The 15,190-nt window shown below is 39.4% G+C and overlaps 1 protein-coding gene across 1 annotated transcript in view; it reads right to left on the reverse strand.

The window, feature by feature from the left end:
• LOC135479724 (inositol 1,4,5-trisphosphate receptor type 2-like) overlaps window positions 1-14,677 on the reverse strand; it is an 82,709-nt gene extending 68,032 nt beyond the window's left edge. The window contains 2 exon segments of the mRNA XM_064759627.1: window positions 6-76; window positions 14,592-14,677. Of these exon segments, the coding sequence (XP_064615697.1) occupies window positions 6-76; window positions 14,592-14,677 (157 nt within the window).
• Between the last annotated feature and the right edge of the window lie 513 nt (window positions 14,678-15,190).

Consider the following 15,190-nt stretch of genomic DNA (forward strand, 5'->3'; position numbering starts at 1 on the left):
GTTACCTTGTGGGTCGGGTACATATGGTTTGATCCTGTCTTGTCTGGGCGCCACGGCTACTTCCGCGTGAATCGTGCTGTGAACAAAGACAGGTTGTATAGAGTCTGACAGTATGCCATACGTAGGCCATGAACAGGTGTTCCAAATCAATAACCTCAAAAACAAATCAAACGACGACCACCAGTGCCCCATAATAATGAATAAAGCTGGCAAAATGTAAAAGAGAAGCAAACATTGGTTTTTAATACTGACAGGAAGACAGTAGATATGCTGGACATGACACTCAAGTCCGATTTCAACCCTGCTGTCCAAGAAAAGATTCCGGGTGGATCAAAAATGTACATGTAATTATCTGAGTCGTAAGACCCGTGGTTAAAGGAAAACGCCATTTCTCTAAACTTTATCATCATTATTACTTCATACTTCACAATCAAAACATCTGAGTGCATTTAATTCCGTCTAAACAAATCTAAAACATGATATTCCCAGACACATTTTCCTATTGATGACTTACTCATTTATACGGCTTGTTTTCATTTAAAGAGTGCGGGCCGTCAATGCAGGCTGCACCAAGTAAGATACATTTATATATCTTGAGCGTTTTTGAGTTACGATGAGTTCAGCGCTTATAGGATCTTGTGCGTTTCTGGCAGGGACGGGTTCAAACCCCAAGTAAGGCCGTGCCATGGCCGGAATTTGTATTTTTTTCAGTGGGTGCTCAGGATATACGCAAGCAAAACCTGATTAGAACAAGCTAGCTAGGAAAGGTGGACATCCACTTTATAGTACAATAGTGCAACACAGACTGTGTTGATTATGGGGAAACCTGGCAAGCTGCAGTAAGAGATCTAAATCCTTGTAAAATATATAGTTTTCTAGTTTAACGCTGTGGTCCTTGTGCACAGCGTAAGTGTTTTGTGTAATCTCATACACCTAAGTGTGTGACTCACTACAGGAGAGAAGGATGCATATCGCTTCTGATGGTGTGACTCACTAGGGGAGAGAAGGATGTATATCGCGTCTGATGGTGTGACTCACTTCGGGAGAAAAGGATGCATATCGCGTCTGATGGTGTGACTCACTACACGAGAGAAGGATGCATATCGCTTCTGATGGTGTGACTCATGTACGGGAGAAAAGGATGTATATCGCGTCTGATGGTGTGACTCACTACGGGGGAAAAGGATACATATCGCGTCTGATGGTGTGACTCACTACGTGAGAAAAGGATGTATATCGCGTCTGATGGTGTGACTCACTATGGGAGAAAAGGATGCATATCGCGTCTGATGGTGTGACTCACTACGGAAGAAAAGGATGCATATCGCGTCTGATGGTGTGACTCATTACGGGAGAAAAGGATGCATATCACGTCTGATTGCTTGTTCAAGTTCCCCCAGTTGTCAGACCTACTTAGAGTACATACACAATGATTCATGCACATGTTTATTGTTACATTTTTAAAAGTAGCGCACTCGGGATCATACTGCTCAGTTTATTCCATGGTATACAAATCCGTCTGCCCTTTTGGAATCAGAGCCCTATTCTCAATTGTTCCGCTTTTTGCGAGTATTTCAGGGTGTAAAGTATTTTGGTCTATCGGTAAGAAATTTTTGGGGTACAGGTGCATCCTTGGCGTAGAAGTAATGTAAATTATCTAAACTTATCTGCGGTATGGGTTTTAAAATTCTTGGCGAAAGGATAGGCCAACAATTAAGGTGTCAGGTAGTGATGAGGCTGCAAGTAACGTCCCCTTGACGTTGCTAGGTACACTCACATCTGCTGCCATATAATAAGGCTCGTACTTTGACGGTCATCCGATATCAAGATTTTAACGGCTGCGTTCTTATATGTTCGGCGAGGTAGATACAAATGCATTGATTTATTTGCTTTGATTGGTGTTTTACGCCGTATTATTAGAGGCTGTGTTGCAAGTTCATTTTATGGCTTATGTAAAATTAATATGGGTTTGAGCCCACGCAGGATAAACCACTCATACAAATGGAATATCAATTCGGTCAGCTCCATATCCACAGTCGTCTATAGATAAAACGTCAAATACATGTATCATATCTCTCCAGACAGACACCGTCCCCTTCCCTTCTGTTGATATAGCGCTTACACAATGAAAACACTTATTCCCGATTGATTTTACAGCCATCGCAGTGCGGTCTGTTAAATGGGAAGCACATCAGTAAGTAGCCAGCCGGTATACCGTAGCAGTGAATATACATGTATGCTGAAACCTCATGGCACTTGGCATTTGGATGTGTCGACACGGCGGACTTAGGTAACAATGTTCACATTTCGATTTCCATTGCTACACACGAAGTTTCGGTCTGTTATTCCCTTACCGGTAATAAAACATAAATGGGATTTATAATATGATAAATCTAATTCTGTAATAAATATAAATCGAAAACGAACTGTTTCACGAAGAAAGACAAACTTTATAGCACAACTGGGAAAGTTTTGGCATTTGGCTGGCGCCATGCAAGGTACCTATCACTATTAAAATGCTCTACACAGCAGAATTATATCGGAGATCTTTCTATACAATTCTGACATTCATTGGCTGTATGAGACCCGCAATTCTTTATGAAATATGTGATTCTCGTCTATCGATGTAGATAGATCACAGGGCCTAGTTTTTCAAACGTTTATTAGCAGTCAAGCCTGGTATATATGAACTTTGGCTGGGGATTTAGTCCAGTTGGTTTTATATTAGAACAAGATTGTTATTAACATTTAAGCCTAGCTTAAGTCTTAATATACTTTTGGAAAAGGGTCCCTGGGCCATTTGCCTCGAGATATTTGTTGAGGTCCTTTTCATATTGCCTACATGTACATGTATGTCGCCATTACAGTGACACAGGGTCAACCAGTCCTGTTTACTTCCTCTAACCTCCCGGAGCCGAGCGCCAATGGAGGCAGCAACAAGAACAATTTTTTGAAATCTTTGGGATGACCCCACCAGGGTTTGATCCCAGGTCTCCTGACCACCCGGCCACTATGCCGGCATGATTTATCTGTTGATACAATAATGATAAATATAAACAAAGCTCCCATAGGACAACTTTGCCGGCATTCAAGGCTGCATTGTGCACTGCTCCATGAAATGTCTCAGTGTTATTTCAGTTTAAACAACTACAGTATACCGAGTAAATCGAGAGCAATGGTTAGAGAGTGACATTTGGCAAATGGTTGCATGTCAAGTCACTTTTCGTCATTTAAATATAGGACACGGATTCTAGATATAGAAATCACATCAATTGGGCGAGAACAAGAAAACTACACGTGACTGGGATTCGAACTCCTTCCTGCTGTGTACTGTACATCTGTGTGGATAGGAAATACACAACGTACTCACGCAAAATTGCTTCCAGTCAAGTGCTAGTATCATTATTCATTACCCAAGGAGATCAAGGTCTTTTAAACATGTGGTCAGATTCCCGAGATCTTGCATAAACGTTAAAGGTCAAGTCAATGGGATTTTTTCGCGCAGTTTTGTCTTAACGTGAAAACTATACATCTTATAGCAAAATACTACTCATAGATTTACAGCTCTGGCGTCAAGATGCACTGCAATATGTTTTGTCAGTTTAGGCATTTTCCCGAGTGATCCACTTTGATCTGTTCTTATGTGTCATGCAGCCAAAATATATCTTTTTATACGTAATATGCTGTCCCTTGCTATTTAATATTACCTGTGGTGGCCCGTACCAGACTTGAGATTATAGCAGACAAGTTATTTTTGGAGAAAACGATTTCTGATGAGTTTCTGATAAAATGGCGGCTGTCACGTGACACCAAATGTTTTACTCACCTAAGTTAACGTGTCAATCTAAGGCATACCCATGTTTTACAAAGCTCGTCCGCGCCGATTTCATTGCAGACGCGGAGCAAATTTGCCAAGACTAATAAAAAAAGCAGATCTACAATAGATTATGAAATATTTGGAATTGCTATTCATCATTATGTTAAGCTTTTGATCTTGCATTTACTCTTGTAGTACAAGAGTAATGATGTTTTTGATGGGTTATACTACACAGCCTGTACTTATACTGAATGATAGCAATGGACGTACAGGCATTGAAATGAGATGCCCAGAGGCTTGCACAGGGATAGATGCACACGTACGTGAAACAAGTTAACATTGCCCAAACGGTTATACAGGCGTTGCCCGTGGATATACAATGTTATAGTAGATTCTATAGGAAACCTCATTTGTTCTGTACAAGCAACGCCTGTGGCGTAGACAGTGTTAGAATCTGTACCGAAACATAACCTGTATACAGAATAATATACAGTTCTTCCTAATCATTCCACCGTCAGTTATTATAAACCGATGTGATCGACCATACAATTAAAGAGGAAAAAACATAAAAGTGAAACGAACTTCATATTTATTTTTTTGTTTGTTTTTTACTTACTTACTTATTTATTTGATTGAAGTTTTACGCAGTTCGCTCGAATATTTTACTTATAAAGACGACAGCGCCCACCTTGTGGTGTGAGGAATCCGGGTGCCTCATATAACACTTGTGAAAAGTTTTCACAATATGACATTTAAAACTTCTCGAAGGAGAAAGGGACAGATAACGATATCTCATTAACTTAAGAATAACTGGAGACCTCGCACATTTAACGTATCCATATTTTGGCAAAGCTTTGTTTATAATCTTCATGTCTTCTATAAACATATATAACAAAGAATAACATATAAAAATGGAAACGTGACGTTTGCGGCTTCTGTGTTTTTTCAGAGTGCCTACACGTATGTATATATTAATTAGTCTATTAACTGGTGGTATAAAAAGAGCGCCATTGAACTCCAAAACTTCAATCTTGCAATACGTCAACAAGCTTTTATGCAAATGTCGGCTATTTTACAATATTTTTGCGATATTTCGGGAACTGCGGTTCTGTGCACACGGGAAAAGTAATTAATTACGGGTTATTGTAATGATATCACCGCTAAAGCTGGTTTGCCCTGGGGTCAAAAACAAACAGCACGCAAGTCATTCTACACAAGCCCTCCTCCTGGAGACATCACAAATGTATAAATCACGCAACACATGTATAACACCATATAGATGCATAAATATTGTGCCTGGCCCAGTTTAGTAAACGAATGTTTGACATCTAGTTTTGGAATTAGATAAGGACGTTTTGATTCTCAAATGAATGAATGAATGACCATGGCTTTACGCCACATTGGCGATATTTCAGTCATATTGTGGCGAGATTCTCAGGTGATGTTCAAGCACGCACTCACTCACTCACTCACTCACTCAGGTGATGTTCTCTCGATGACATGTGTTTTGGTTATGGGAACCTCGTGTCACACTGTTGCAAGTGTTAGCGCTATGAGTGTCAATAACAACCCGAAAACACTTTTATTACGTGAAACAGCCTTATACCATACCTCAAACTTTAAGAAATTATTGCAAATATAGTTGAGGGTACGGTGTAATCAGTGTCTATTTATTTATTTATCTGATTGGTGTTCTACGCCGTACTCAAGAGAATTTCACTTATACGACGGCGGTCAGCATTATTGTGGGAGGAAACCGGGCAGAGCCCTGGGGAAACCCTCCACCATCTGCTGGTTGCTGAAGGCCTTCCAACGTATGACCGGAAAGAAAGCCAGCAAAAGCTGGACTTGAACTCACAGCGTTGGGGAGACGCTCCTCGGCAAGGGAGGCTGCAAGTCAGTGTGTAAAATGGTGCTAAAATCGTAAGTACTTTGTATGTTTTCCAGCTATACATTGTGTAATGAGATCCCGTATCTGGTCACTTAAATCAGAAGATATAACTCCGATCCTGAATGTTCCTTAGAAGTTAAAATATTAACAGCTTTAAGTCATCCAAAGAAGATGCAACAAAAAGGTTCTATTTATTTATTTACTTATTTAATTGGTATTTTACGCCGTACTCAATAATGTTTCACTTATACGACGGCGGCCATGGTGGGACAAAAAGATTTTATCAATAACACCAGGAAATGGCAGAGATGAGTGAGCGATGCAGTGTACATGTACAGATACTGCCTACAGTGAGCTGTTAATTGGTTTTATGTGGGTTGTTGTTTGGTTGATTTCATTTTTCATGCATTTACATTTCCTCTCGGTGCAAAAGGAAAGTATTCATCAGGTGCTGTTATCATATATTTGTTTTTTTAATATGCATTTTACTCTACAGTAAAGCATATTTCACATATATGACTGCATTGAGCCGAAAACAACTCCCGTCAATGTTGTGTAGTTTGTTATTCATTCATAAGTTAGTGGCAAACTGGCAATGTACGCGTGCTTAATAGCACTGATATATTGCTCTAGAGCAATGATCTCTCCTTCTTGGGGCCTGTGTCCCATTGCGCAGGAAATGGTAACCTAATGAGTTTGTATGTGAGCAGAGAACGAGGAGAACGCATTTTTACATCCGTGAATAATAAATGCAGTGGAGAAATTGTTCCTATATAAGAGTGCATTTGGGGCAGATTCGAAAAAGACATTTCAAATTTCCGAGTCAAACTTTAAAGCCCTGTCACAATGTTTAGTTTTTCGGTAAATGGAAGTTGGTCTTAAGGCGCACTCCAATATGCATACTATTTTGTTGTTAGAAAAATGGTTCTAGTATCGCAAATATTGTATGTTTTCCCGACAAACAAAGTATAATTAGAACCTTTTCACAGCAATTTTAGAAAACTGGCCTAAGCAGCACCATAAATCCCTTGTTAAGTACGTCAGTGGGGCCTAAATGTGTGAGTCTGCATGAAATACACCTGTGCAAGCATCGTCAGGAGAGACATGTAAGCATAGGAGGGGTGGTTGATGTCTCAGTTTCGAGAATTCAGTCTAGAAAGACAAATATAATCTTGTACACTCTTAAATCTTTCATTAAGTGCCCCGGAAAATTGGCCCTATAGGATCCTAAAGCTTCGAGGTGGTGTCCATGCAGAATCAATAAATATTAAACTCAGATAGAAGCTTGCATACACGTGTAGGACATGAGAAATGCGATATCTCTGACTTCAAAAACTTTGATGCATGTTGCATAGCTGTATGCAAAGGGCAGAGGAAGTGTAATGTATTCGAGACAAGCCTAACGTAGGTGATCCTAAGTTATCTTAATGCTACGCAGATCCCAAACACAGGCAATTTTCCAGTAAATTTGCTGACAATTGGCGCTATTCAGTGCCATTTTCTGTAGATAAATATCTGTGTGCTGAACGTAAGTGTCCAGTCAATCGCACAAGCATAGTTACATAAGCAAAGTTTAATTTATTTATTTATTTGATTGTGGTGTTTTACGCCGTACTCAAGAATATTTCACTTATACGACGGCAGCCAGCATTATGGTGGGTGGAAACTCCGTACACTTTTAAAACTGAAGTGTTATATTTAACACTGATTAGAGACCACGAGTGTTACAGTTAACACTGTAAAGATCACGAGTGTTATATTTAACACTGTAAGTATCACGAGTGTTATAGTTAACACTATAAACATCACGAGGGTTATGGTTAACACTGTAAAATCACTAGGGTTATGGTTAACACTGTAAACATCAAGAGGGTTATGGTTAACACTGTAAACATCACTACGGCTATGGTTAACGCTGTAAACATCACTAGGGTTATGGTTAACACTGTAAACATCAAGAGGGTTATGGTTAACACTGTAAACATCACTACGGCTATGGTTAACGCTGTAAACATCACTAGGGTTGTGGTTAACACTGCACTGTAAACATCACTACGGCTATGGTTAACACTGTAAACATCAAGAGGGTTATGGTTAACACTGTAAACATCACGAGGGTTATGGTTAACACTGTAAACATCACTAGGGCTATGGTTAACGCTGTAAACATCACTAGGGTTATGGTTAACGCTGTAAACATCACTACGGCTATGGTTAACACTGTAAACATCAAGAGGGTTATGGTTAACACTATAAAGATCACGAGAAGTGACTGCACTTATATGAGTTATCTGAACACTTTTATAAAGTGTTAATGGTTTAACCCTCATCAGAGTTTTCTCATTCCATCTCCATTAACACCTCGGAAGAGTGCTGAAACATGAACACTAAATAAAACTGGTCAGATTCATGGAACTCTTATAAATGCAGTAATTCCTGTGAACCTTACAGTGTGAAATGCAACACGTAAGTTTTAAGAGTGTAACGTGCAAATGTCAATCAGTTAAAGTTACAATTAAACTACTTTTTAAGTGAATGTAAATATATGCTAAGACAGTTCTGTACAGCCACAGCAGGAACTTATATTTATGCATTGTGTTTTATAGATCTATATACTTTTCTTTGTAAAGTGTATACAGTACTTTTGTCCGTCATAAAATATAGTCAGATATTAGTCCCGGTTACACTGGGAAAAATTGGTGGATCGAGGTCGGCTTGGGGCCCAGTCGGATAAAAGCGATGAAATGTGATCTAAACTTCATTTAGGACGACTTTCTAGTCCACCATTTTGTCCGTGTAAACACAAAACGCCTCTCGCCGGCTCAGACACACACTAATTGCGATGTGACAAGTGCCAATTCGCGTCTCTTGTAGGCGATGAAACGTTAGACCTACCGATCAACTTATGAACAAAAGCAACCATAAATTGATGTACTGAACGGAGAAAGCTGTGGGAAATGTAAGCTAGTGTTATCACTGTTATAATGTATACATACACAATTTTCATACAGCGTAAATCTAACGAAGGTGATAAGTCATATTTATGCTAAGCAGATCTTTGCACTCTACAAGCTGGATTATAGCATATTCAAGAAGGGTCTATGACAGATGATCGGCGATAATTATTCTGAGCACGCTAAATATGGCTAATCATTGCTATGCATTAACACATGGTTTTACATGGTTACGTAATCAGAAATTACTTCACGTATCACATCGCTTTCGTTGTAACAAACTGTCAAGATTGTACTGTAGACATTAGGGAGCAAGGCTGCAATGACAAAAGGCACAAGGAGTTCAGGACCGCATTTGAGGGATGTGTTAAGTCATACTGACGTTGAGGGGAGCCGGGGGAGGGGGGGAGGAATAATCCGATGGGAAATTTTCAGGGTTCATCGAAGCGCCAGGAATATACAGAGATGAATATACATGAGGCTCTCAGAAAATACCCGCGAGACATTAGGCATGAGCATACCTCCATGTTCTTGTACGTCATGGTGATCATTTTCATTCAATCTAACACATCGCTGACAATTGCGCTCTGTTTTCGCCCTGTTCCCTCTTGCTGGGGTAAATTGACGAGAGGTCGTATTTCACCGGTTACGTGTGACCGTTTTCCAACAATCACACTGTCGTCGCTGCTGCGGTTCTACTCTTCATGCTGTAGTCTTTAATACATCGCACCAAACAATCTTATATCAAACTTTTCAGTTTACCTTAGTTTCAAAAAAGTTTAGGAAAGATAACTCCGGCCTTAATTTATTAATACCTTGTTACTACGTTATTGTATGTCTTTTCTATTGTAGTCATGTTAAACGAAGATTATGTTTCCATTTTGTTGTGACATGATCTATTGTACACTGTTCGAGGTAAATGCTTTGTTTGAGGTGGGAATGAGAAGACGACACTTAGAGCAGGGACAATGGCATGAAGTGATGAAACGATACCATAAACCGATGAGACGATGACACAAGCCATGACACGATGGCAGGAAGCTATGGTAACCATCGTCGCTTCACTTCCTGAAATCCTACCATCGCTTCATACCACTGTCACATCACTATGTACCATCGTTCTATCGCTTCTTGTCTTCACCCCCATACCGTTGCAAATATCATGCATCGTATCATGTCGTCGTGTCATCTTGGGGTCATACTTCGAAGATAAGATAGTAGAATGATGGCTATGGTCGGCTTGCGTGAGCATTTACAAATGTACACCATATGAGTTCGCGCGAAAACGGTCAAACGTTGCAGACAGATTTCTGTTTCTTGTGTCAGTAGTTTATTATAGACATTATTCACTTTGAGAAGTGGAATTTCGTATTATATCCTATACCCTGCATCCGGTGAATATTCGGGTGATTAAGTTGTACCCTATACATCATGGAAAACTCCTGGAACTGTCCTAAAACTTCGCCCTGCACCAGCTAATTCCACCATAATTATGCATCCACATGCTTCAACTAACCTCCACACACAGCTGCGTATATTTCTATAGATATTACCCATTTCCACCGCCATCGGCTATTGTTATATAAATGTGCCGTGCCAACCGTGGCATGCGTACTGATATCCGCGTATAGCTGCAGGCATGCAGTGAAGTTTGTGAATATCTGACCAACAATAAAACTCAGGTTAATTAGAAAAGGGTAACGACCATCAGTTGTGTGAGACAATGTGGGTATAGGGAGTGAGCGTAAGCCTTAGCCATGCATATTCATCTGCTTTTTATTCGTCAGTAAGTTAATGCATATGTGAAAGAAGCACCAGAATAAAAGAATGTGTCTCGCTTCACACAGCATGGATGAAATAAAAAGAATCATTCGTAATGTTCGAAACCAGTAATGTGATGGATGGCATGATGAGATAGACAACGTACAAAGCATGAACTGTGCGAGATTTGGGTGTCCTAGTGGACGGAAAAATGGACAGTTGGTATGGATCGGCTAATCGTTGCGTGGTAATTGGACAGATGGACTGATGAACTGATGGCGAGATTAGAGTGATAGGTTGATTTACTGGGCAGTTTTGTAAATTATTTGATCAGTTTAGCGCGAGATCTTCCGCAGCATAAGTCGCCACTACAAAGCTGAAATATTACCAACGTGGTGTTAAGCCGCGGTCATGCATTTATTCTACAAGGTCAGCAAGCAGCTAAGCTTAGGTACACGTGCCACTGAAATGTATTATCGCTATTATAAATAACATTGAGGCAGAAGCTATTTTATCCTAATTATTTTTATATAGCAAGCGATATTTACGGAGACACGAAAAAGCATAAATCACGTATTGTAGGTTATTTTCGATAATGTATAAGCTTTATACTGTTTTATATTTTTATCCCCCTTCATCATTTTTGTAGTCAGGCTGTTGGTCAGTGGGAATTTCAAGTTAAATGAACAAACAAATAAAGAAATAAACAAATGATCGTACTGTGAACATGTCGTTATGTGCAAGATTGTGGGCGATGCAGTTCTTAGAGAGTACATTTTATTTAATTGGTCTAGGAAATTCAAATCCTATTATCTAAGGCATAAACGTTACACTTATTAAACATGCTTTACATTTCTATGCAAAGATTACATTGTCTCTAAATAATCTATCGGTATGTAAAGCAAATATATAAGTTTTGAAAATTTGGAAAATAATATTCAGAACGATTGAATAGCGTACGGCTAAACTAATAACATAAGTTCAAAGACGACCACATAAGATTCTACACAAAAAAATAATCTGATGATTCTAACAGAAAGTAAGTTGTTTGGGTAATACAAGAATGTATTCTATTATCATAACATGGTGAAATATGGAGCACGCCTGTGGGATACTGGTCGCCGACGTCAGGAAAAAGGTTGGACGGAGTTTATGATTTCTCATGCTGCATTGTGGGAAGGGTTCACACGAGTCTTGCGCAACGAAACCAAACATCATGTTATTTTGTTAAGCAAACAAGACCGCAAATAGGTGACACTAAAAAGCCAATTCCCAGCACGACACGTCACTGAAGTGTTTAAACATCAGTTGATAGTATTGCTCTTCGCTTCGGTCAGTTATGACTACTAAATGATGTTAAAGCCATCAAGTCAGTCCAAATGGAATATTTCGTATGGGCTTTTACTCCAATCTGTACCATTAATTACATGTATTAGACAATTATGTGTGCAATTCACTTCGACGTTCGTCTCGTAATTAAACGCAAAGATAGAGCCGCTTTACTTATTATATTCGACATACATAAAATTGCAGTGTTCATAGTTTTAAGTGGATGACCATCAATGATCATGTTGGCCGATCGCTCGTTCTGTCTGTCTTTTGGTCGGGTCGCTCTGTCTGTCTCTCGGTCAGTACGTCGTTCTTTCTGTCTATCGGTCTGTTGATCAGTCAAATGGTCACGGTCGTTCAGCATGTATGTCTGTCTGTCGATCAGTTGATATCTCTATCTATCGGCCGTCAGTGTGGCCCTCTGTACGTCCTGTGCATCTGTCTATATCTGTCGTTCTGTTTTTCTGTCGGTTTGTCGGTCGGTCTGTCGGTCGTTCTGTCGGTCGTTCTGTCTATCTATCAGTCGTTCTGTCTGTTTGTCTGTTTGTCTGTTGGTCATCGGCTCTGTCAGCCGGTTGGTCAAATTTATAAACTTTTCCGTTGATCCCTTAGCTATTGTGAATGTGCTCTTGTTGAAGCGTTTGATAAGTTTATTGATACCCCCCCCCCCCCCACCAAACATACACTTCCCCTCCCGCCGACGCTTGTTAAAATCTTCCCATGATAACAACCCATTAGAGTTTTTATCCGAGATGAAAGTTTAGATTGAACACATTATTCGTGCTCGAATGGAATCACAAGATGTCATTCAAAATGTGTGGCAACACACAAGTGTCTTCTTGTGTCATCACGGTAGGAGTTATGATAAGATTTTAGTCATGCATACTATTGCTGTGTGGAAAGGGGCCACGGTCTTGCGCAATCTGCCACAGTTAACATTCATCATGATAATTTATGTACACCTACGCAAAGCTGTGGGAGAAAAGCTGACAGATTTTATCCCCCAGACCTTTCCCAATTTTCCACATTCAGACTGGGTTCCATATTAACTCATATTGCATTCGGTACCCTAGCCGGTTCATTCGACAAAAGCGTTGTTCTCTGATCTCTGATCATTGAGGTCGCAGGATCGAATCCAGCTGTCGCTTGTTCGGGTGCCAACTCAAAATATGAAGTTTGTAAGCTATTTTCAGAAGGTCGGCTGTTAATTCCGGACATGACTTTAGGTGTCCTCTACCCTTAAACCTGACCACCGTCATATACATGGGAGTTCTTGAATACGGCGTTAAATACCAATGAAATAAACAGAAACAAGATATTCAGGGCCAACGCTCACAAAGATCCACTTCAGGAAAAACAGTTACGAGAAATTAGATTTACAAAGCTTTATAAAAAAACATGCCCTTCTTCATAAATTAAACTTATATCATCATGCCCATATATTCGAATATAACATCTTTTTATCAAGCAAAATAACTTCCTTTTAATATAATTATTAATACCATTACCAGTCCTTTGTCGTCAGTTGTATATGAAATACAACCATAACAATGTTAAAATGGCAACTTATTAGCTTAGGTGTTACATGCAACAACTGTAAATCGTTAAGGCCTATTCAGTAGTTTAAGCTTTTACAATGCATAAGCCTAAGCTGGAAGGCTATTGCACCATCTACACACAAGAAACTGCTAACAACATGCAAACCAAGCACAGCGACTGCACGATGGTCATAAACCTCTAGCTAAAGTGACCATGAGACTTTTAGGTATATGTGGATTTTCAGACGTTTGGATATGACTGGATATGACTAAGTAGTTCCATTAATTAACTTAACGTTTTTGTTTTCGTGTGTGACTTGATCTGGGACATAGCTGCATACGTTCGGGTTTAAATGCAAGGATATTTTTTTCTTTTATAGAGGGAATGTCGGAGGATTTTGGCAAAAAATCCATCAGCCCAAATCCAATCGAATTTTTACTTTTTCTGTGGAAAATGTAGATCATATAATTACCTATTGCAAAGTATCAGACTCACCTGGGCACGTGTTATCATTCAAGGTCGATACCGTAATGAAGTCCATAACATTTATAATGTAGGTTGCGTTATAGTTAATTAAACTCTAAAATCATTTTAATACTGCATAACAATTATAGGTACGGTATTTACTGCAAAGCGATAATCTGAGCTAGTCTATGTAAACACAGAAAGTTTTATTTGATTACCGAATATGGATTTGCCAGATATCTCTGGTAAGAACTCTAAAGGGTTCTACACGTGTTAAGAACGTCTTAATGGGGAACAATGTTTGCAAAGGAAATCTACTAGATTTGTGGAATGACATGGAGAAGTTGCAATGACAGTATATTTTAGAAGTACATTTACAGTAAGAATATGGAAAACTTATCATAAATAGTTTAACATCAGACTTTAACCATAACTGTTTTACTAGAAGAGGTCTCCATATATCGAGAGATTTCTAAAAGCATTTACCACATGCAACATAACTTCAGACTTGTGCGGATGAATTTGACACACCACCAGCTAAATGGCTGAAATCCGTTCTATACAGTACAAATATAAATGTCAACGACTCTATCTTATCCTCAGAACATTAATTAACTTTCTTCATTTGCATACTTTAGAAACATTTAATTTCGACGCAAGTCTGCAGTTGACAAGAGTATAATTGTACGTTTGGTGTGTACCCAGAGCACAGATATTGTGTACCGAGTTTACATGAAGTGTGTACATTTATAGCATAAGTAAGATAATACGAGATAAAAGCCTTGCACAAATACTCACTGACTATACACTGAGCGATACCTAAATATTTGCTTACCTTGACTGGAAAGCGTACACATATCCAAACAACTCCTCAGAATACAGACAGATAGAGTCTCCTATACACAATCCATCGTCCGCCATTTTTAGCACGTGTGGACTTCAACCACGCAGTATAGTCCTGTTATAAAATTGATCTACTACTAATCATGCAAGGGCCCAACTGCTCATGGAAATGCGGATTGTTAACCAACCTCTTGTGAATGGCTTGCTATAACACCGGCAAATTAACAAACCCCCTCATGCGATAATCAGCTGGGTTAACCATTAGGAAGTAACTATAGAGGCAATGAGTCGGTGTTAATTGGCCCCGTTTCGTAATGGTCTTGTACCTACACCACACGAGTTTTCATCTGTAAAGATCCACGTGGTTAACAAATGACTGACTCCTTGAATGGCATCGAAGGATGTCGCAAATATATTGTTTAGACAATTTCCTTGGTCAGTCTGCCAGTTACCTTAGTTTAGTCGCGTGAACTGGTAGCTATATGCCCTTTGGTAGGAAAAGTTCGTATGTCTTTCTTTTGAAACCTCTCATTCGGTCCACCGAGATCCTTATGAATTATCTCTTCTTGAGAGTAGTTTGTGGTAAACGCA

This window comes from Liolophura sinensis, chromosome 12 (assembly GCF_032854445.1).
Source record: "Liolophura sinensis isolate JHLJ2023 chromosome 12, CUHK_Ljap_v2, whole genome shotgun sequence".
NCBI classification, from domain to species: domain Eukaryota; kingdom Metazoa; phylum Mollusca; class Polyplacophora; order Chitonida; family Chitonidae; genus Liolophura; species Liolophura sinensis.